The sequence below is a fragment of the Oncorhynchus clarkii genome, chromosome 19 (genome assembly GCF_045791955.1).
Source record: "Oncorhynchus clarkii lewisi isolate Uvic-CL-2024 chromosome 19, UVic_Ocla_1.0, whole genome shotgun sequence".
Classification (NCBI taxonomy): Eukaryota; Metazoa; Chordata; class Actinopteri; order Salmoniformes; family Salmonidae; genus Oncorhynchus; species Oncorhynchus clarkii.
In genome coordinates, this window is record NC_092165.1 from 31,869,763 (window position 1) to 31,890,952 (window position 21,190).

Consider the following 21,190-nt stretch of genomic DNA (forward strand, 5'->3'; position numbering starts at 1 on the left):
GGTATAGACAATGTTTAAACCTTTTTAATCGTTTTGTGAATGTGTTGGGATGAAATTGTGAGAGTAAAAATATTTGGAAGGGCCTAGCCTAGTAGTACTAGTGAAGTGACTACTCTTGGCCCCACTTGAAAGTTTGAATTGAAAGCTCCACCACACTATTTACTGACTTTGGCTCCACCTTCTCAGATCCCACCGTCACACGACTTCCTCACTATTCCACTCGCAGCAGCCATGATGGTAGGTGTTATACACAATTTACTCTAGCTAGCTAGCGCACCTTGTTGTTTTATATGTGCAATCATCTGACACATTCATCAATAAACGATGATTTGTCCATTGAAAGTTAATGTGGCTAATGCATGTCCTGTGACGCCGTATTTTGTTTACCTAGCAAGAAGGGCTGGACGATGGTCCCGATTTCCTCTCCGAGGAGGACAGAGGAGTAAGTTTGTTTTTTTCTTTGATTTTAAATACAAATATTTATCTTATTTGTATTTTGATCTTAACAGTTCGATCAGCTATTTATATTATTTGTATTCTGCAGTAATTCCTTATTGCACGATTTGATCAGCTGTTAGACAAGTGAAAGCCGTGGCTAAAACAGACGTCAAATTTGTTGAATAGCTAGCTACTGTTAGCTAAGCTAGTCAGCTTGACCACATCAGGAGTCAGTTGACTTCCTACTAGCTGGCCAGCTAGCTGGCAACTGTTACAATCCATTAGCTAGCTAACTAACGTTAGTTACCGTTTGTTAACAATGAACATACGCTTATTTTAACTGCTCACTGTATGAATAACTATATTGCCATTGCTAACTAGTAACAGACCCATATACCTATGCACATTTATTAGATTTCTGCTATTGTTTTGCACGCTAGCTTGCTAGCTAAGCTAGGAAGTGCATAGCCCAATAATGTAAAGTTACTCATACTTTGTTAGTCACACCTTATGTTATTTTCAAAGGTAGACCGGCTCTGGCAGCCAAAACAGCTAAATACTCCATCTAAACGTGAATCAATTATCAATTGCGATACGGTTCTAGAAACATAAAGCCCTTTACTTTCATATCACATCAAACCCTTACCAAAATATATATATATATATTGCCGTTTTGAAAGTGCAGTCAACTGTGGTATTTTGGATGCAGTAATTGAAGCATACTGCCGTTATACTGACTGCACTCTTTTTCATAATGGTATTTTCACACATGCAAAATCTACACTAACTGTGTACACTGTTTTAGCCGGCTTTATCACAATTGCAGCCGACAGTATTTTTCAGCTACAACAAGTTTCTGGCCGCCTTCTTCCGTTTCACACAGGTGTTCGGAGCATGCTAGATAGCTAACTAGCAGAGGTGGTCGCCTGCTCCCGCCTGTCTTTCCTTAAACATGCGCTGTAAACATGGAGATATGGCCGTGTGGGGACACTAATCCCAACCCTATTAAAGGTGTGTAGTAATTGAACTTTTTGTTTATTTTTTTTATTATTAGTTCTTGCTGATATGAAAGATATGTTTCCAAAACCATACCGCAAGCGATACGTGTTCATGTTTAGAACATGCCTCGGGGGCTCTTAACAAAAGTCCCCGGGAAGAAGATACCTTCATCCATAGGCACTAAAGGTAGTTAGCATCTATGAATGGGTTAGGACGTGCACAGCTTCTGAGTTGGCTAGTAAGCCAATACATAGTCTGATTAATCAGGCTGTAATACACAATTAATTTGTATACAGCTCGACACTAATGCCTAGAAAATCATGTAAATGTTCCTTATAAGCCAGAATGTTGAATAAAATCACATTGAAACTTACCGGTTGTCTGTGCGGTTTGTCCTTCAGCTGCTCAAAAGTTAAGACGAATAAAGTATTGTGTACCCAATTTCTTAGAGAGCCGGTAGGTATATGGTTTGGTTTGGCACGGAGGTAAAGTTCGTTTTATTGGATATTCGGTTTTCTCTCGTCAATAGCTATTGACCCAAGCGTGCCATGACATTAAATTTGTTTGTTCTTAACCAGGGGAGGATGAAGAACAAGCGATACCTTTTTTTTGTGTGAATTTTAGATTTTTCTTACGATTGAAATCCAATTCATATACAGTGCCTTCGGAAAGTATTCAGACCCCTTGACTTTTTACACATTTTGTTACGTTATAGGCTTATTCTAAAAATGTATTGAATTGTTTTCCCCCCTCATCAATCTACACACAATACCCCATAATGAAAAAACAATCGTTTTTTAAAAATGTTTTCACATTTATTACAAATGCAAAACTGAAATATCACATTTACATACAGTACCAGTCAAAAGTTTGAACACACCTACTCATTGAAGAGTTTTTCTTTATTTTTACTATTTTCTACATTGTAGAATAACAGTGAAGATATCAAAACTAGGAAATAACACATGGAATCATGTAGTAACCAAAAAAGTGTTAAACAAATCAAAATAGATTTTTTGAGTTTCTTCAGCTGTCATCAAGGCAAAGGGTGGCTACTTTGAAGATTCTAAAATATAAATATATTTTGATTTAACACTTTTTGGTTACTACATGATTTTATGTGTTATTTCATAGTTTTGATGTCTTCACTATTATTCTACAATGTAAAAATAAAGAAAACCCCTTGAATGAGAAGGTGTGTCAACTTTTGACTGGTACTGGAAGTATTCAGACCCTTTACTCAGTACTTTGTTAAAGCACCTTTGGTAGCTATTTGTATTATTGGAATACTGCAGTAATTCCTTATTGCATGATCTGATCAGCTGTTAGACAGGTGACATCCGTGGCTAACAACAGACGTCAAATTTGTTGAATAGCTAGCTACCGTTAGCTACAAATACAAAACTAAATACTCATTTACATAAGTATTCAGACCCTTTGCTCAGTACTTTGTTGAAGCACCTTTGGCAGCGATTTACAGCAACGAGTCTTCTTGGGTATGACGCTACAAGCTCGGCACACCTCTATTTGGGGAGTTTCTCCCATTCTTCTCTACAGATCCTCACAAGCTCTGTCATGTTGGATTGGGAGTGTTGCTGCACAGCTATTTTCAGGTCTCTCCATAGATGTTAGATCGGGTTCAAGTCCGGGCTCTGGCTGGGCCACTCAAGGACATTCAGAGACTTGTCCCGAAGCAACTCCTGTATTGTCTTGGCTTTGTGCTTAGGGTTGTTGTCCTGCTGGAAGGTGAACCTTCGCCCTAGTCTGAGAACCTGCTCCAGAGTGCCTCCCTGTACTTTGCTCCGTTCATCTTTGCCTCGATCCTGACTAGTCTCCCAGTCCCTGCCGCTGAAAAACATCCACACAGCATGATGCTGTCACCACCATGCTTCACTGTAGGGATGGTGCCAGGTTTCTTCCAGACGTGACACTTGGCATTCTGGCCGAAGAGGGCAATCTTGGTTTCATCAGATCAGAGAATCTTGTTTTTCATGGCCTGAGAGTCTTTGTGTCTTTTGGCAAACTCCAAGCGGGCTGTCATGTGCCTTTTACTGAGGAGTGGATTCCGTCTGGCCACTCTACCATAAAGGCCTGATTGGTGGAGTGGTGCGGAGATGGTTGTCCTTCTGAAAGTGTCTCCCATCTCCACAGAGGAACTCTAGAGCTCTGTCAGAGTGACCATCAGTTTCTTGGTCACCTCCCTGACCAAGGCCCTTCTCCTCCGATTGCTCATTTTGGCCAGGCGGCCAGCTCTAGGAAGAGTCTTAGTGGTTCCAAACTTCTTTAATTTAAGAATGATGGAGGCCACTGTGTTTTTCGGGAACTTCAATGCTGCAGAAATGTTTTGGTACCCTTCCCCAGATCTGTGCCTCGACACAATCCTGTCTCGGACCTCTACGAACAATTCCTTTTACCTCATGGCTTGCTTTTTGCTCTGACATGCACTGTCAACTGTGGGACCTTGTATAAACATATGTGGGCCTTTCCAAATCATGTCCAATTAATTGAATTTACCACAGGTGGACTCTAATCAAGTTGTAGAAACATCTCAAGGATGATCAATGGAAACAGGACACCTGCGCTCAATTCCCAGTCTCACAGCAAAGGGTCTGATACTTGTGTAAATAAGCCATTTCTGTTTTTAATACATTTGCTAAAATTCCTAAACTGTTTTCACTTTGTCATTATGGGGTATTTTGTGTAGATTGCTGAGGAAAATTGCATATTTAATCCATTTTAGAATAAGGCTTTAACTTAACAAAATGTGGAAAAAGTCAAGGGGTCTGTCTTGGAGTCTACAAATCATTAAGTCATAAAAATCATATAACACCTTATTCATATGGAAAAACAGCCTCAAGTTGTCAGGGCATGGACTCTACAAGGTGTCAAAAGTGTTAAACAAGGATGCTGGCCCATGTTGACTCCAGTGCTTTCCACAGTTGTCAAGTTGGCTGGATGACCTTTGAGTGGTGGTCCATTCTTGATACACACAGGAATCTGTTGAGTGTGAGAAACCCAGCAGCTTTACATTTCTTGACACAAACCGGTGCATCTGGCACCTACCACCATAACCCGTTCAAAGGCACTTAAATCTTTTCTTGCCCATTCACCCTCTAAATGGCACACATACACAATCCATGTCTCAATTGTCTCACGGCTTAAAACCTGTCTCCTCCCCTTCATCTACACTGATTGAAGTGGATTTAACAAGTGACATCAATAAGGCATCATAGCTTTCACCTGGATTCGCCTGGTCAGTCTATGTCATGGAAAGAGCAGGTGTTCATAATGTTTTCTACACTCAGTGCATATTTATATTGTCATGGCTTGCTTGGTTCAATAGCTATTGACAAGAGGAGACCGAATATCCAATATAAATAGTAATTTCCATCTAAAAAGACGTATGATCTCCAACATGTTAAGTTCATAGGAGGATGTCAAATGAAAGTCAAGAGACTATATTTTTGAGATATTAAGGCATGTATAAATCTGTAAACCTTTTTACATCCTAAAAATTAGGAATAAGCAAAGGCTTTGATTTCTGGTCAAACAGATCGGAAAGGGTCTTAGAAAAAACGTCTAACAGAAAGTCTTAAACGATATTAAAAACACAATCATGTTAAAGTTAAGACCCCTGCCTACTCTTATGAACACTTATATTTCGTTTTGGAGAATTACTTTTCTTAATGTACACTACCGTTCAATAGTTTGGGGTCACTTAGAAATGTCCTTGTTTTTGAAAGAAAAGTAAAACACGGTGAAGAGACGACTCCGGGTTGCTGGCCTTCAAGGCAGAGTTCCTCTGTCCAGTGTCTGTGTTATTTTGCCCATCTTAATCTTTTCTTTTTATTGGCCAGTCAGATATGGCTTTTTCTTTGCAACTCTGCCTAGAAGGCCAGCATCCCGGAGTCGCCTCTTCACTGTTGACGTTGAGACTGGTGTTTTGCGGATGCTATTTCATGAAGCTGCAAGTTGAGTACTTGTGAGGCGTCTGTTTCTCAAACTAGACACTCTAATGTACTTGTCCTCTTGCTCAGTTGTGCACCGGGACCTCCCACTCCTCTTTCTATTCTGGTTAGGGCCAGTTTGCGCTGTTCTGTGAAGGGAGTAGTACACAGCGTTGTACGAGATCTTCAGCAATTTCTTGCATGGAATAGCCTTCTTTTCTCAGAACAAGAATAGACTGACTAGGTTCAGAAGAAAGTTATTTGTTCCTGGCCATTTTGAGCCTGTAATCGAACCCACAAATGCTGATGGTCCAGATACTCAACTTTTCTAAAGAAGGCCAGTTTTATTGCTTCTTTAACCAGGACAACAGTTTTCAGCTGTGCTAACATAATTGCAAAAGGGTTTTCTAATGATCAATTAACCTTTTAAAATGATAAACTTGGATTAGCTAACACAATGTGCCATTAGAACACAGGAGTGATGGTTGCTGATAATGGGCCTCTGTACGCCTATGTAGATATTCTGTGAAAAATCTGCCGTTTCCAGCTACAAGTCATTTACAACATTAACAATGTCTACACTGTATTTCTGATCAATTTTATGTTGTTTTAATGGACAAAAAATGTGCTTTTCTTTCAAAAACAAGAACATTTCTAAGCGACCCCAAACCTTTGAACAGTAGTGTAAGAAAAATTGCCTTCTACTTTGTAATTCCGTTACCAAAACCCACATCTTTAAGATATTTTCTAATTTCTCTTCCTCATGAGGGAGGATAATGAAAGTTCACAGAAATAACAATTCAAGTTAGATCTACCAATTTAGTGTTTTTACTGATGTCACGTTTGATCATGAATTATTAAGTGATTTAAACTGAACAGAATTGCTGCAACTGAATTGGCTACAATGGAAAAATCATAGTAGTTACAAACCACAGTTGGGTGAACTGCTGCTGTCCTCCCTTCCACTGGCATCCTGTTATGTTCAGCTCAAGTTTTTTTCATTCTCTTTCTGTAATCTGGTGGTCAAAGAAGGACAGTGAAAACATTCTGGACAACCCCTCCCTCTCTCGTTAATGTCACCTCTCCCTGCTCCAACTGCACCTACCACCAACCCTCTTTCCATCTACTGTAACAGGTATCCTGACCCACTGAGCACCGACCAACACCGTACGTCCATGGATTATTATTTCAGATCTGGTCTGGTCCGGACCAACCAAATATGGTCTTGTTTAGAGGCAGAGCTCATTACAATAATAGTCCATGTGTAGAATAATACCAAAATATGCATAAGAAAGATATTGCATATTTCTACCTTTTTACAGTGCATTTGGAAAGTATTCAGATCCCTTGATCTTTTTCACATTTAGTTACGTTACAGCCTTATTCTAAAATATATTCAATCGTTTTTTTTTACCTCACTAGTCTACACACAATACCCCATAATGACAAAGCAAAAACAGGTTTTTGAAATATCACATTTACATAAGTATTCAGACCCTTTACTCAGTACTTTGTAAAAGCACCTTTGACAGCGATTACAGCCTCGAGTCTTCTTGGGTATGTGCTTGGCACACCTGTATTTGGGGAGCTTCTCCCATTCTTCTCTGCAGATCGTCTCAAGCTCTGTCAGGTTGGATGGGGAGCATTGCTGCACAGCTATTTTCAGGTCTCTCCATAGATATTAAATCGGGTTCAAGTCTGGGCTCTGGCTGGGCCACTCAAGGACATTGAGACTTGTCCCGAAGCCACTCCTGTGTTGTTTTTGGCTGTGTGCTTAGGGTCGTTGTCCTGTTGGAAGGTGAACCTTCGCCCCGCTCTGGAGCAGGTTTTCATCAAGGATCTTTCCCTCGGTAATCTTGACCTTGACTAGTCTCCCAGTCCCTGCCTCTGAAAAACATCTCCACAGCATGATGATGCTGCCACCACCATGCTTCACTATAGGGATGGTATTGGCCAGGTGATGAGCGTTGCCTGGTTTCATTTGGCATTCTGAACCATATACCTACCGGCTCTCTATAAAGTTGTGTAAACAATACTTTCCTGTGGATATTCTGTCTAAAATTTTGAGCAGCAATCTACACACAAGGCGCACAGACAACCGGTAGAGTAAATTTATATAACATTTTATTTAACATTCTGGCTTGTAAGGAATATTTACATGATTTTGCAGGCATTCGTGTCAGGCTGTATATACCAAATACTTTTGTTTTACAGCCTGATTAATCAGACTAGCCAAGATGTTATTTGACAGAGCCAGCTATTGGGGAATGGTGATTTTTGTCATTTGCTCATCACTAAATACAATACAATATCCGTTACAATATTTTGCAGCCTAGGGCAGTCAATGTTGACCTCCAAACTGATGCAACACTTCAAGTGGACATTTCTGATGCGTTGAGTGAGCGGGACAAGGTTAAGTTTACTGTCCATACTAAGGTAAGTGAGTTTAGCTACCTGTCTATTTATTCCTGTTTGCCCTGGCACTTGGCAAATGAAAGGCCAATCATGTGCATTTTTATGGCTGTATGAATCAAGACTCATGTCACATGACTTGCAATTATGTTCCTCCTCGGCAGTCATCTTATCTCCACATTCATGTTGTCTTCTGAAAATAAGTGTGCGTGTATGCAAAATCAACTTTGTTGATTTCACGGAACGCAAATGAAGATCTAAGGTTTAGAAACTGCATGGTGGCATTCCACTTCATTTTCTATGCAGAGAGAAGTCCAATAGTCATTCATTTCCTGTCACTGTCAAAGTGTAACCTCATGTCATGGGTTTATTTGTTTTTACAGCTGCTTTTATAATGTTTCAAGGACTCTTGTGAAGGAAGGAATTCATTTATGATTCAAAGGGTTTAGTCACTGTCTTTAGATGATCATTGTGATCATCATTGTGTCCAGATCATCTAAGTTTTTCCCCTTTAAAAAAAAAAAAAAGTTGTGCTGCACATTCTAATTGGCAGAAAGATCTTTTCAGTAGAGCCATAGAGAAATGCTCTATTCTGTATTTGGCTCTGTTTTTCAGTATAATGTGTTCTATGACTGACGTCTGATTCCTATTATTTTGTTTTACCTTCCAGAGCACTCTTCCTAACTTCAAGCAGAATGAGTTTTCAGTGGTGAGGCAGCATGAGGAGTTCATCTGGCTCCATGACTCTTTCGTGGAGAATGAGGAGTATGCAGGCTACATTGTAAGTACTGAGCCCCATCCAGGGTACTCTATTACCTATATAGTGCACTACTTTTGACAAGTTGTGCACTGTATGGGAATAGGGTGCGATTTGGGGATGACTGTTTTGGCTTTTAGGTTTGGCTTATAAACTTCAGGGTTTTAGAAAACAATTGTCAATTCCCTTTCTCATTAAAACTGTCTGGTGTCATGGAGTAATGAACTTATTAGCTTGATGTTCATTTCCAAGAAATTGCTGAGTTAACTGTGATTTGTTGAATTGTAGATTCCCCCTGCCCCACCAAGACCTGACTTCGATGCCTCCAGAGAGAAGTTACAGAAACTGGGGGAAGGTGAAGGTTCCATGACCAAGGAAGAGTTCACCAAAATGAAACAGGAACTTGAAGCGTGAGTTCGTGTTCATTAGGTCACATAAAACAAAAAGTTAGGATAGTACAACCTCATTTCATGCTCTCTGTGTTTTATAACCTTCCGTGCCTACTTGACACGACCCATGTTGCGCGTACATTGTTTTTGTGTTTCAGTATAGTGGTTTGGTTGGGATACTTGGATGCACTGAATGCCATTGGTTCATATCTTGGCGATATTTCTGTGTTTCAGCGAATACTTGGCTATCTTCAAGAAGACCGTGGCGATGCATGAAGTGTTTCTTTGCCGTGTGGCTGCCCATCCTGTCTTAAGGAAAGACATGAACTTCCATGTCTTTTTAGAGTACAACCAAGACGTAAGTGGGGTTGAGATTACCAATTTAGGATTTAGATTTCCAGTCAGGTCCAAAAGTATTGTCTCCCTTGATAAAGATGAGTCAAAAAGACTGTTTAAAATACTGAGCTATATTATATGCTCCAATGATTTTGAAATTGTTATTTTAAACTAATACAAATCAAATTAAATTGTATTTGTCACATGAGCCGAATACAACCTTAACTATTCCTGAAAATCGCAAATGAAATGAAATAAATATGCTAGCTCTCAAGCTTAGCCTTTTGTTAACGTTGCGTTATGGTAATGAGCTTGAGGCTGTATTCACGATCCCGGATCCGGGATGGCTAAGTGCAAGAGGTTAATGTGAAATGCTTACTTACAAGCCCTTAACTCAATAAATAGTTCAGACAATATTTACTTAAAAATAAAGTACATTTTTTAAATAAAAAGTAACACAATAAAATAACAATAATGAGGCTATATACAGGGGGTACCGGTACCGAGTCAATGTGCAGGGGTACGGGTTAGTCGAGGTCATTTGTACATGTAGGTAGGGGTAAAGTGACTATGCATAGATAATAAACAGCACGTAGCAGCAGTGTAAAACAAGGGGTGGGGGGGTGTCAATGTAAATAGTCCGGGTGGCCATTTCATTAATTGTTCAGCAGACTTATGGCATGGGGTTAGAAGCTGTTAAGGAGCCTTTTGGACCTAGACTTGGAGCTTCGGTACCTTGGGGTTAGAAGCTGTTAAGGAGCCTTTTGGACCTAGACTTGGAGCTTCGGTACCGCTTACCATGCAGTAGCAGAGAGAACTATGACTTGGTGACTGGACAATTTTTCTGGCCTTCCTCTGACACCGCCTAGTATATAGGTCCTGGATGGCAGGTAGCTTGGCCCCAGTGATGTACTGGGCCGTACGCCCTACCATGTGTAGCGCCTTACGGTCGGATGCCGAGCAGTTGCCATACCAGGTGGTGATGCAACTGGTCAGGATGCTCTCGATGGTGCAGATGTAGAACTTTTTAAGGATCTGGGGACCTATGCCAAATCTTTTCAGTCTCCTGAGGGGGAAATGGTGTTGCCGTGCCCACTTCACGACTGTCTTGGTGTGTTTGGACCATGATAGTTTGTTGGTGATGTGGACACCAAGGAACTTGAAGCTCCGGACCCGCTCCACTACAGCCTTGTCGATGTTAATGGGGGCCTGTTCAGCCCTCCTTTTCCTGTAGTCCACAATTAGCTCCTTTGTCTTGCTCACCACACTGTCAGGTGTCTGACCTCCCTATAGGCTGTCTTATCGTTGTCAGTGATTGTTGTGTGGTGAGCTTTTGTGTTGTCAGCAAACTTACTGATGGTGTTGGAGTCGTGCTTGGCCACGCAGTCGTGTTTGAACAGGATGGGACTAAGCACGCACCCCTAAGGATCCCCAGTGTTGAGGATCAGTGTGGCAGATGTTGTTGCCTACCCTTACCACCTGGGGGCAGCCCGTCAGGAAGTCCAGGATCCAGTTTCAGAGGGAGGTGTTTTGTCCCAGGATCCTTAGCTTAGTGATGAACTTTGTGGGCACTATGGTGTTGAATGTTGAGCTGTAGTCAATAAAAGCATTCTCACATACAGTACCAGTCTAAAGTTTGGACACATCTACTCATTCAAGTTGTTTTCCCTACATTGTAGAATAATAGAGAAGGCATCAAAACTATGAAATAACACATGGAATCATGTAGTAACAAAAAAAGTGTTAAACAAATCAAAATATATTTTATATTTGAGATTCTTCAAAGCAGGCACCCTTTGCCTCGATGACAGCTTTGCACACTTGGCATTCTCTCAACCAGCTTCACCTGGAATGCTTTTCCAATCGTCTTGAAGGATTGTTGATGTCTTCACTATTATTCTACAATGTAAAAAAATAAAGAAAACCCTAGAATGAGTAGGCGTGTCCAAACATTTGACTGATACTGTAGGTGTTCCCTTTGTCCAGGTGGGAAAGGGCAGTGTGGAGTGCGATTGAGATTGCGTCATCTATGGATCTGTTGGGGCGGTATGTGAGTTGTTCTAGAGTTTCCTGGATGAGGGTGTTGATGACCAGCCTTTCAAAGCACTTCATGGCTACCGATGTGAGTGCTACGGGGCGGTTACCTTCACTTTCTTGGGCACAGTGACTATGGTGGTCTGCTTGAAACATGTAGGTATTACAGACTTGGTCAGGGAGAGGTTGAAAATGTCAGTGAAGACACTTGCCAGTTGGTTTGCGCATGCTCTGAGTACACATCTTAGTAATCCGTCTGGCCCCGCGGCCTTGTGAATTTAAAGGTCTTGTTTAAAGGTCTTGCTCACATCGGAGAGCGTGATCACACAGTAGTCTGGAACAGCTGGTGCTCATGCATGCTTCAGTGTTGCTTAAATATAAAAAGCATTTAGCTCATCTGGTAGGCTCGCGTCACTGGGCAGCTCGCGGCTGGGTTTCCCTTTCTAGTCCATAATCGTTTGCCAGCCCTGTCACATCTGACAAGCATCAGAGCCGGTGTAATAGGATTCAATCTTAGTCCTGTATTGACGCTTTGCCTGTTTGAGGGCATAGCAGGATTTCTTAAAAGCGTCCGGATTAGTGTTCCGCTGCTTGAAAGCAGCAGCTTTAGCCTTTAGGTAGGTGCGGATGTTGCCTGTAGTCCATGGCTTCTGGTTTGGATATGTACGTACGGTCACTGTGGGGACGACGTCGTCGATGCACTTATTGACGAAGCTGGTGATTTGAGGTGGTATACTCCTCAATGCCTTAGGATGAATCCCAGAACTTATTCCAGTCTGTGCTTGCAAAACAGTCCTGTAGTGTAGCATCCGTGTCATCTGACCACTTCTGTATAGAGCGGGTCACTGGTACTTCCTGCTTTAGTTTTTGCTTGTAAGCATGAATCAGGAGAATATAATTATGGTCAGATTTGCCAAATAGAGGGCGAGGGAGAGCTTTGTATACGTCTCTGTGTGTGCAGTAAAGGTGGTCTAGAGTTATTTTTTCCCTCTGATTGCACATGTGACATGCTGGTAGAAATGAGGTAGAACAGATTAAAGTTTACCTGCATTGAAGTCCCCGGCCACTAGGAGCACCGCTTCTGGATGAGCATTGTCTTGATTGCTTAAAGCCTTATACAGCTCATTGAGTTTGGTCTTAGTGCCAGCATCGGTTTGGTGTAAAAGGGATGGCTACAAATAATATAGGTGGAAACTCTCTTGGTAGATAGTGTGGTCTACAGTTTATCATGAGATACTCTACCTCAGGCGTGCAATACCTTGAGACTTCTTTAATATTAGACATCGCGCACCAGGTGTTATTGACAAATGGACACACACCTCCACCCCTTATCTTACCAGACTTAGCTGTTCTGTCCTGCTGATGCACGGAAAACCCAGTCAGCTCTATATTATCAGTGTCGTCGTTCATCTACGACTTGGTGAAACATAAGATATTACAGTTTTTAATGTCCCGTTGGTAGGATGATCTCGAGCGGAGATCCTCCAGTTTATTTTCCAGTGATTGCACGTTGGTCGGTAGAACGGATGGTAGAGGCGGGTTGCCCACTCACCGACGATTTCTCACAAGGCACCACAATCTCCGCCCCCTGTATTTCTGTCTTTTCTTCACGCGAATAACGGGGATTTGGGCCTGGTCTCAGAGAAGCAGTATATCCTTCTCATCTGACTTATTAAATAACAAATCTTTGTCCAGTTCGAGGTGCGTAATCAATGTTCTGATATCCAGAAGCTCTTTTCGGTCATAAGAGACGGTAGCAGCAACATCATGTACAAAATAACTTCAAAACAAACAAAATAGCACAGTTGGTTAGGAGCCCGTAAAACGGCAGCCATCCCCTCCTGCGACATTCGGTAAATCCTAAATTGCTCAGAGAAAGAGATTCTGTTTAACAAGTAATCTTTTTTTTCTAAAGAAGATATGGGTCAAAATTATTGGCACGCCTGTTTTCAATACTCTGGCACCCTCCCCTTGCGAGGATAACTGCACTGAGCCTTTTTCTGACATGTTTGATGTGATTGGAGAACACATTGGAAGGGATCTTAGATCATTCCTCCATACAGATCCTTGATATTTTATCTGTGCTTATGGACTGCCCTCTTCAATTTAAACCACCGGTTTTGAAAGGGATTCAAGTCTGGAGACTAAGATGGCCATTGCAAAATGTTGATTTTGTGGTCAATTAACCATTTCTTTGTGGTTTTGATGTGTGCATTGATTGGTTCTCTCAAGTGTTTATTTTGTTGAGATCTCTGGTTGTTTGTATTTGAAAATCCAACAGTTAAAATGGAAGGGGGTGGCATTCGGGGGCTGTGTGTTGCTGAGCGTGTGGGTGTTTAAGTGGGAAAGACCCAGAGGAGAACCAACCAGTAAAAGCATGTACAATGAACAAAAATGGAAACACAACATGTAAAGCGTTGGTCCCATGTTTCATGAACTGAAATAAAAGATCACAGAAATGTGCCATACTCACAAAAAGCTTATTTCTCAAAAACAATAAAACACACATTTGTTTACATCCCTGTTAGTAAGCATTTATCCTTTGCCAAGATAATCCATCCACCTGACAGGTGTGGCATGATTAACAAGCTGATTAAACAGCATGGTCATTACACAGGTGCACCTTGTGCTAGAGACAATCAAATGTGTCGTTTTGTCACACAACACCATGCACAGATGTTTCAAGTTTTTACGGAGCATGCAATTGGCATGTTGACTGCAGAAATGTCCACCAGAGCTGTTGCCAGAGAATTGAATGTTAATTTCTTTACCATACGCCGCCATCAACATCAAACAATCAACATTGTTTGAGATTTTGGCGGTACATCCAACCGGCCTCACAGCCGCAGACCACATGTATGTTGTCATATGGGCGAGCGGTTTGTGAACACCAAACCCACCCCCAGTGGGCGTGGCCCAAGAGCTCTATTTTCAATTCATCCAACAAATGTAAAACGCCTGGAGTTTTCTAAACAGCATTGGCACTTGGATTAAAACCAGTGCTATGATCAGATGACATGAAAATAGAGCTCTATGGCCATGCACACCAGGGGTGGGTTTGGTGTTGAAAGAAGGATGCATATGCGGAAAAGAACCCCATACCAACTGCACAATATGGTGGTGGATCTTTTATTTTATGGGGCTATTTTGCTTCCACTGGTCATGGAGCGCTTTTTAAGGTCAACGACATCATTAATTCAAAACCAATTTTATTGGTTGCAAACACATATTTAGCGGATGGTATTGCGGGTGTAGCGAAATGCTTGTGTTCCTAGCTCCAACAGTGCAGTAGTATCTTAACAGTTCACAACAATACACACATCTAAAAGTAAAATAATGGAATGGAATTTATAAATATTAGGACGGGCAATGTCGGAGTGGCATTGACTAAAATATAGTAGAATAGAATAGTATATACAGTTGAAGTCGTAAGTTTACATACACTTAGGTTGGAGTCATTAAAACTCGTTTTTCAACCACTCCACAGATGTCTTGTTAACTAACTATAGTTTTGACAAGTCGGTTAGGACATCTACTTTGTGCATGACCCAAGTAATTTTTCCAACAACTTGTTACAGACAGAACATTTCACTTATAATTGACTGTATCACAGTTCCAGTGGGTCAGAAGATTACATACACTAAGTTGACTGTGCATTTAAACAGCTTGGAAAATTCCAGAAAATTATGTCATGGCTTTAGAAGCTTCTGATCGGGTAATTGACGTAATTTGAGTCAATTGAAGGTGTACCTGTGGATGTATTTCAAGGCCTACCTTCAAACTCAGTGCTTCTTTACTTGACATCATGGGAAAATCAAAAGAAATCAGCCAAGACCTTAGTAAAACATTTGTAGACCTCCACAAGTCTGGTTCATCCTTGGGAGCAGTTTCCAAACCCCTGTAGGTACCACGTTCATCTGTACAAACAATAGCACGCAAGTATAAACACCATGGTACCACGCAGCTGTCATACCGCTCAGGAAGGAGATGCGTTCTGTCTCCTAGAGATGAACGTGCTTGGGTGCGAAAAGTGCAAATCAATCCCAGAACAACAGCAAAGGACCTTGTGAAGATGCTGAAGGAAACGGGTACAAAAGTATCTATATCCAGTAAAACGAGTCCTATATCGACATAACCTGAAAGGCCGCTCAGCAAGGAAAAAGCCACTGCTCCCAAACCACCATAAAAAAGACAGACTTCGGTTTGCAACTGCACATGGGGACAATTGCACTTTTTGGAGAAATGTCCTCTAGTCTGATGAAACAAAAATAGAACTGTTTTGCCATAATGACCATTGTTATGTTTGGAGGAAAAAGGGGGATGCTTGCAAGCTGAAGAACACCATCCCAACTGTGAAGCACGGGGGTGGCAGCATCATGTTGTGGGGGTGCTTTGCTGCAGGAGGACTGGTGCACTTCACAAAATAGATGGCATCATGAAGACGGAAAATTATGTGGATATATTGAAGCAACATCTCAAGACATCAGTCAGGAACGTCGCAAATGGGTCTTCCAAATGGACAATGACCCAAGCATACTTCTAAAGTTGTGGCAACATGGCTTAAGGACAACAAAGTAAAGGTATTGGAGTGGCCATCACAAAGCCATGACCTCAATCCCATAGAAAATTTGTGGGCAGAACTGAAAAAGCATGTGCGAGCAAGGAAGCCTACAAACCTGACTCCATTACACCAGCTCTGTCAGGAGGAATGGGCCAAAATTCACCCAACTTATTGTGGGAAGCTTGTGGAAGGCTACCTGAAATGTTTGACCAAAGTTCAACAATTTAAAAGCAATGCTACCAAATACTAATTGAGTGTATGTAAACTTCTGACCCACTGGAAATGTGATGACAGAAAAGGTGAAATAAATCTCTCTACTATTATTCTGACATTTCACATTCTTAAAATAAAGTGGTGATCCTAACGGACCTAAGACAGGGAATTTTTACTAGTATTAAATGTCAGAATTGTGAAACTGGGTTTAAATGTATTTGGCTAAGGTGTATGTAAACTTCCGACTTCAATAGTACATAAGAGATGAGTAAAGCAGTATGTAAACATTATTAAAGTGACCAGTGATTCTATGTATATAGGGAAGCAAGACTCTAAGATGCAGGGTTGAGCAACCGGGTGGTAGCCGGCTAGTGATGGCTATTTAACAGTCTGGTGGCCTTGAAGATAGAAGCCGTTTGGAGAACACCCAGTACCAGGACATTTTAGCCAAAAATCTGTCTCTGCTAGTAGGCAGAAAATGGATCTTCCAGCAAGCCAAAAACCCCAAACACACAGCAAAATTCACAAATCAACATTTTGCAATGGGTATCTGTCTCTGGACTTGAATCCCATTGAAAACAGTGGTTTGAACTGAGGAGGGCAGTCCATATGCTCAGAATAAGGATATCAAGGATCTGGAAAGATTATTTACTCATCTTTATGAAGGGTGGCAATCATTTTTAACCTGACTGTATTTTGGTGACGATTGTAGCTGTGGAAATGTTATTAGACAAGCTCTCGCTCTCTCTCTCTCTCTCTCTCTCTCTTGTGTTCTCTCTCTCGCTCTCTCTCGTTTCTTTTAACTTTAGATAACTCAAAAAGCTAGTCGAATGTGCCTGAAAACATATGTCATTTCCTTACCTTGTCTTAGTTTTATCATTGTCAGTTTGTCCTTACTTGACCTCTTTTGTTCACAGCTGAGTGTCCGAGGCAAAAACAAGAGGGAGAAGATGGAAGATTTCTTCAAGAATGTGGTGAAGTCAGCAGACGGCGTGTTAGTGGCAGGGGTGAAGGTGAGTTGGGTTTGCTTTTCTGTGTAAACCATTCCTCCACTCTTTTCTATGTAAATCCATTCAGCCAAGTCAATGGGGATTGAACTTGCTTTGAGTTTTATATTTGAATGAAATCACAACATAAGTATTTTGCGACTTACGCAATGGTTGAAAAACATTGTTTAGCATCATGAATGGTGCTCACATTTTGTATAAATGCAGTTGTCAAAATCTATCTTCAGATTTGTATTTAGTCTTTAACAGTTAGTATGTGTACATACTTTGACATAATTGTCTTTTGGATTTCAGGATGTAGATGATTTCTATGAGCATGAGAAGATATTCCTTTTAGAGTACCATAATCGTGTCAAAGATGCCTCCTCCAAATCTGATAGAATGATCAGGTCTCACAAAAGTAAGTCTCCTCACAATCTCATAATCTCCACGTGCTAGGTAAGCTTTCTGCTATATAAATGGATTTTAATCAGTTATTGAGAATGAGATTGATTAGAGTCATTCCTATTGAAAGTTTTGAAATGCCGTTTTTTGCTGTGAACTGTTGGTGAGTCACTTTGGTATCATGTTTTAATGTTTGTGGAAATCAGCCTGTTTGTGCTTGTGGTGTGCGTTTGTATTTTAAGTCTATTTTCTGTTTTATATTAATTCGCTGACAAATATGGAAATGGGTAAGTTGTTTGGTTATTTGTAGTTCGGTCAGTCGGTCTTAAAATGTTGGGGATGACAGCCGACTCGATTCTAAACTTTGTCATATTCCTAAAAAATGTTTTGGCTGAGCACAAATTACCTGGGTTTTTTGTAGCCATATTTTTTGTCCACATTTTTATATCTTAATAGGTAAGAGCCATGAGGTTCCCTTTAGTCTTTTGAAAAAAATAATATTCTGCCAGTTTTTTCACACCTAAATCCTGCTTTGACAGCTTCAGGAAACAAATTCCCCTCAGAAATCTAGTCCTCTGTCATTCCCAAGAATCAGACAATACATCTGTCATGTCCGCAGCTTTGTGTAGGAACTATGTATGTATGTAACCTAATTTCCACAGCATTAAAAAATGATACTGTGTTTGAAAAGTGACTCCCTGCGTATTTGAAATTGTCCTGCTGCAGATGTTTTATCATTGTAGGTTATTTTCTGAAATATGTTTGCTTGCATTTTATTGATATATTTTGTACATGATTGACCGACCATCTGTGTGTGTGTGTGTGTGTGTGAGTATGGGGGTTGAGCTGTTATTTGAAATGTAATGTGATCTAATGCAAGTTCCTCTGTTGAAGGTGCTGCAGATGATATCAATAGAATCGCCTCCACACTGTACACTTTAGGAACCCAGGACTCCACAGATGTGTGCAAGTATGCAAAGAGTTTCCCATTTTCTCTCCATACATTGTCTGCTGCCAACAATCTACAATAACTCAAAAATATAATCTAGAAACTATAGTAACTCAAATGCAACCTACTGTTTTCCAGATTTTTCTTGAAAGTCTCTGAGCTGTTTGAGAAAACACGGGTACGAGGATTTCTCTTTAATATTGTGTTCTATGTGTGACGCAATTTTGTCAATTTGTTGTGTACCAGCTATGAACACCGAAGCATAGGCTATGATCAATAACTATATACATTATAGCCAAAAACTAGACCTGTGGTGGCCGGTGGTGATTGGTCACAAAGTAGATCTTGTCTAAAGTTCACAAGTTTCTGCTGGTGTCCCTTCCTCTACAGAAAATAGAGGCTCGAGTGGCTGCAGATGAGGACCTGAAACTTGCCGACTTACTGAAGTATTATCTCAGGGAGTCACAAGCTGCTAAGGTACCTAACATGACCCTGCTTTTCTTAATCATCAATCAATTATGATTAGATACCCTGGTCAGTTACCCTGGTCAGTTATTAGATACCCTGGTCAGTTATCAGAGGTATTCTCTGACCATTTTCATCAGACAGTGTTGTAGTGTTAGTATTAATGTGCTCTATGGAATCTGCTGTTCTTCAGGATCTATTGTATAGACGAGGGAGGGCCCTGGTAGATTACGAGAATGCAAACAAAGCTCTGGACAAAGCCAGGGCAAAGAACAAAGATGTGCTTCAGGCAGAGACCAGCCAGCAGGTGTGCTGTCAGAAGTTTGAGAAAATCTCAGAGTCCGCAAAGCAAGGTACTTTATCCACTTTCTTCATATATATTATTTTTTTTGACAGTCCTGGCTAAATTATTGCATGAGAAATTGCTCTTTGCTAAGAAGCTATTTTTGTTTCTTTTTGACAATTTTAATTTTAAAACCGTTACAGTAAGGTACTTAATTGTTACCCAGAAATGATTTGATATTGAGATAAAAACCGCTGCATTGGACCTTTTTAGCAGTATTAATAATTCAAGGCATTTCATACTTTTCCAAAAAGTATCCCTCCCTGTTGAAAATTAAATCAGACTCCCAAGTTTTGCATGTAAGAGAAGTTTAACCAGATTAGTGATGTAGAGGGGTAAATCTGATAATGTTCTGCAATTCCGGAATAGAGCTTATAGACTTCAAGACGAGACGAGTAGCAGCCTTCAGAAAGAACTTGGTGGAACTTGCCGAACTGGAACTCAAACATGCTAAGGTCATTTTTTATTATACATGGTTGTCTATTAGCGATTCTATCAAGTCTGTATCACAACCGGCCGTGATTGGGAGTCCCATAGGGTGGCGCACAATTGGCCCAGTGTCTTCCGGGTTTGGCCGGTGTAGGCCGTCATTTTAAATAAGAATTTGTTTTTAACTGACTTGCCTAGTTAAAAAAAAAAAAAAATACAATAATTAAGACTTCCAAAACTGATTTTTCCCCAGGTTTAGGCTAATCCTCTTTCTCGCTACTTCTCCACAGGGTAATTTACAATTATTGCAAAGCTGTGTCGGGGTCCTCAAAGGAGACACTTAGGTCTTTACTGAAGGTTCACTGTACAGAGCTTTCCCCGCTTTGGTCTGGTCTTCACTGAGAAGATGGAAGAGAGAGCATATCTGGTGTCCGTTTGTTTTCAGGATGTCTGTTCGTAGTCATCACCAGAGACACCGAACTCCACCCACAACCCCCCTAAAACGTGAGGAAGCCGCGGTGGAATACCTGCAATATCCACACAGCACAAGAACCTATAACTTTGTTAAATCACGTCAACTTTTTCATTGTTAACAGCAATCATAATTTTCCATGGGAATCTTCTCCCAATCTTCTCCCAATCTAGATTGATGATTTGTTATTATTTTGTTTAGTGTAATCTTTGAGGCCAATAGTTTCAGTAAAACTTTTTTCTGTGATGCTGCTCAGTTACTTTGTTCAAGATGAGCTCATTCTTACTATTATTGAAGTGTATTGTCACTAAAAGCCTTGTACATGTTGTATTCGTTCTCACTGTACTGCTAATGATTGTTTAAATTTTTACTAATACTTTTGTTTTTCAGTAACTTCATACAAGTTATGTTCTTTTTTTCATTACAGACAAGTAATGTTTCAGTATGTTTGCCTTAATGTAGAGTAAGCCTATCAAGTATTGTAAAAAATAAAAAAATTATACGTTTTTTGTTTTTCCCCAGTTTTTTTTTTTAAGTGCACTGTATATGAATGTTTTTTTCCTTCTGTGACCAAAGCTTCCATTTATTTAGATGGAGAAATGCTGAAACAAATGGTTGTACTGATGATGATGATGATTAAAATGATTATGAAAATATTAATAATAAATTATACTGTTTACCTTAGAACCGTCCTGAACATATTTCATGAAATGTTTTGACTAGGCTATTTGTTGTCCATCTATCTAGTTGTAAACATTTTTAATTTTGTATATTTTATGACTCCGAGAAACATGGAAGAAAAGCCAGGGGAAGCCAATGGAAAAGTACCTTCAATATCATATTAAACTCCATTTCGACTGTTCATATTAAGGTTGAATAAAAAGATGATTGACACTTTTTAAACTGCTTGTACTAGGTTGTTTCTTTCATCTTGAAAGTGTGGATTATGTTGTGTAGATCAGTGTGGGGGGAATCTCCATTTCATAAATGGAAGGGGGTGAATACTTACACAAGGCTCTGTATTTGAGCAATTCCCTTTTCTAAAATCTACAGTT

The 21,190-nt window shown here is 40.4% G+C and overlaps 1 protein-coding gene across 1 annotated transcript; it reads left to right on the forward strand.

Annotated features, from left to right (window-relative positions):
• The first annotated feature begins 192 nt into the window (after nucleotides 1-192).
• Nucleotides 193-21,038, forward strand: LOC139375048 (sorting nexin-6-like). The gene is made up of 14 exons (XM_071116428.1): nucleotides 193-237; nucleotides 392-442; nucleotides 7,716-7,820; nucleotides 8,467-8,577; nucleotides 8,842-8,963; nucleotides 9,177-9,300; nucleotides 17,004-17,099; nucleotides 17,388-17,493; nucleotides 18,372-18,447; nucleotides 18,565-18,604; nucleotides 18,817-18,903; nucleotides 19,085-19,244; nucleotides 19,604-19,689; nucleotides 19,954-21,038. Exons 1-14 carry the CDS (start codon nucleotides 232-234, stop codon nucleotides 20,005-20,007), a joined length of 1,224 nt encoding a protein of 407 aa, XP_070972529.1. The 5' UTR covers nucleotides 193-231; the 3' UTR covers nucleotides 20,008-21,038.
• The last annotated feature ends 152 nt before the right edge of the window (nucleotides 21,039-21,190 follow it).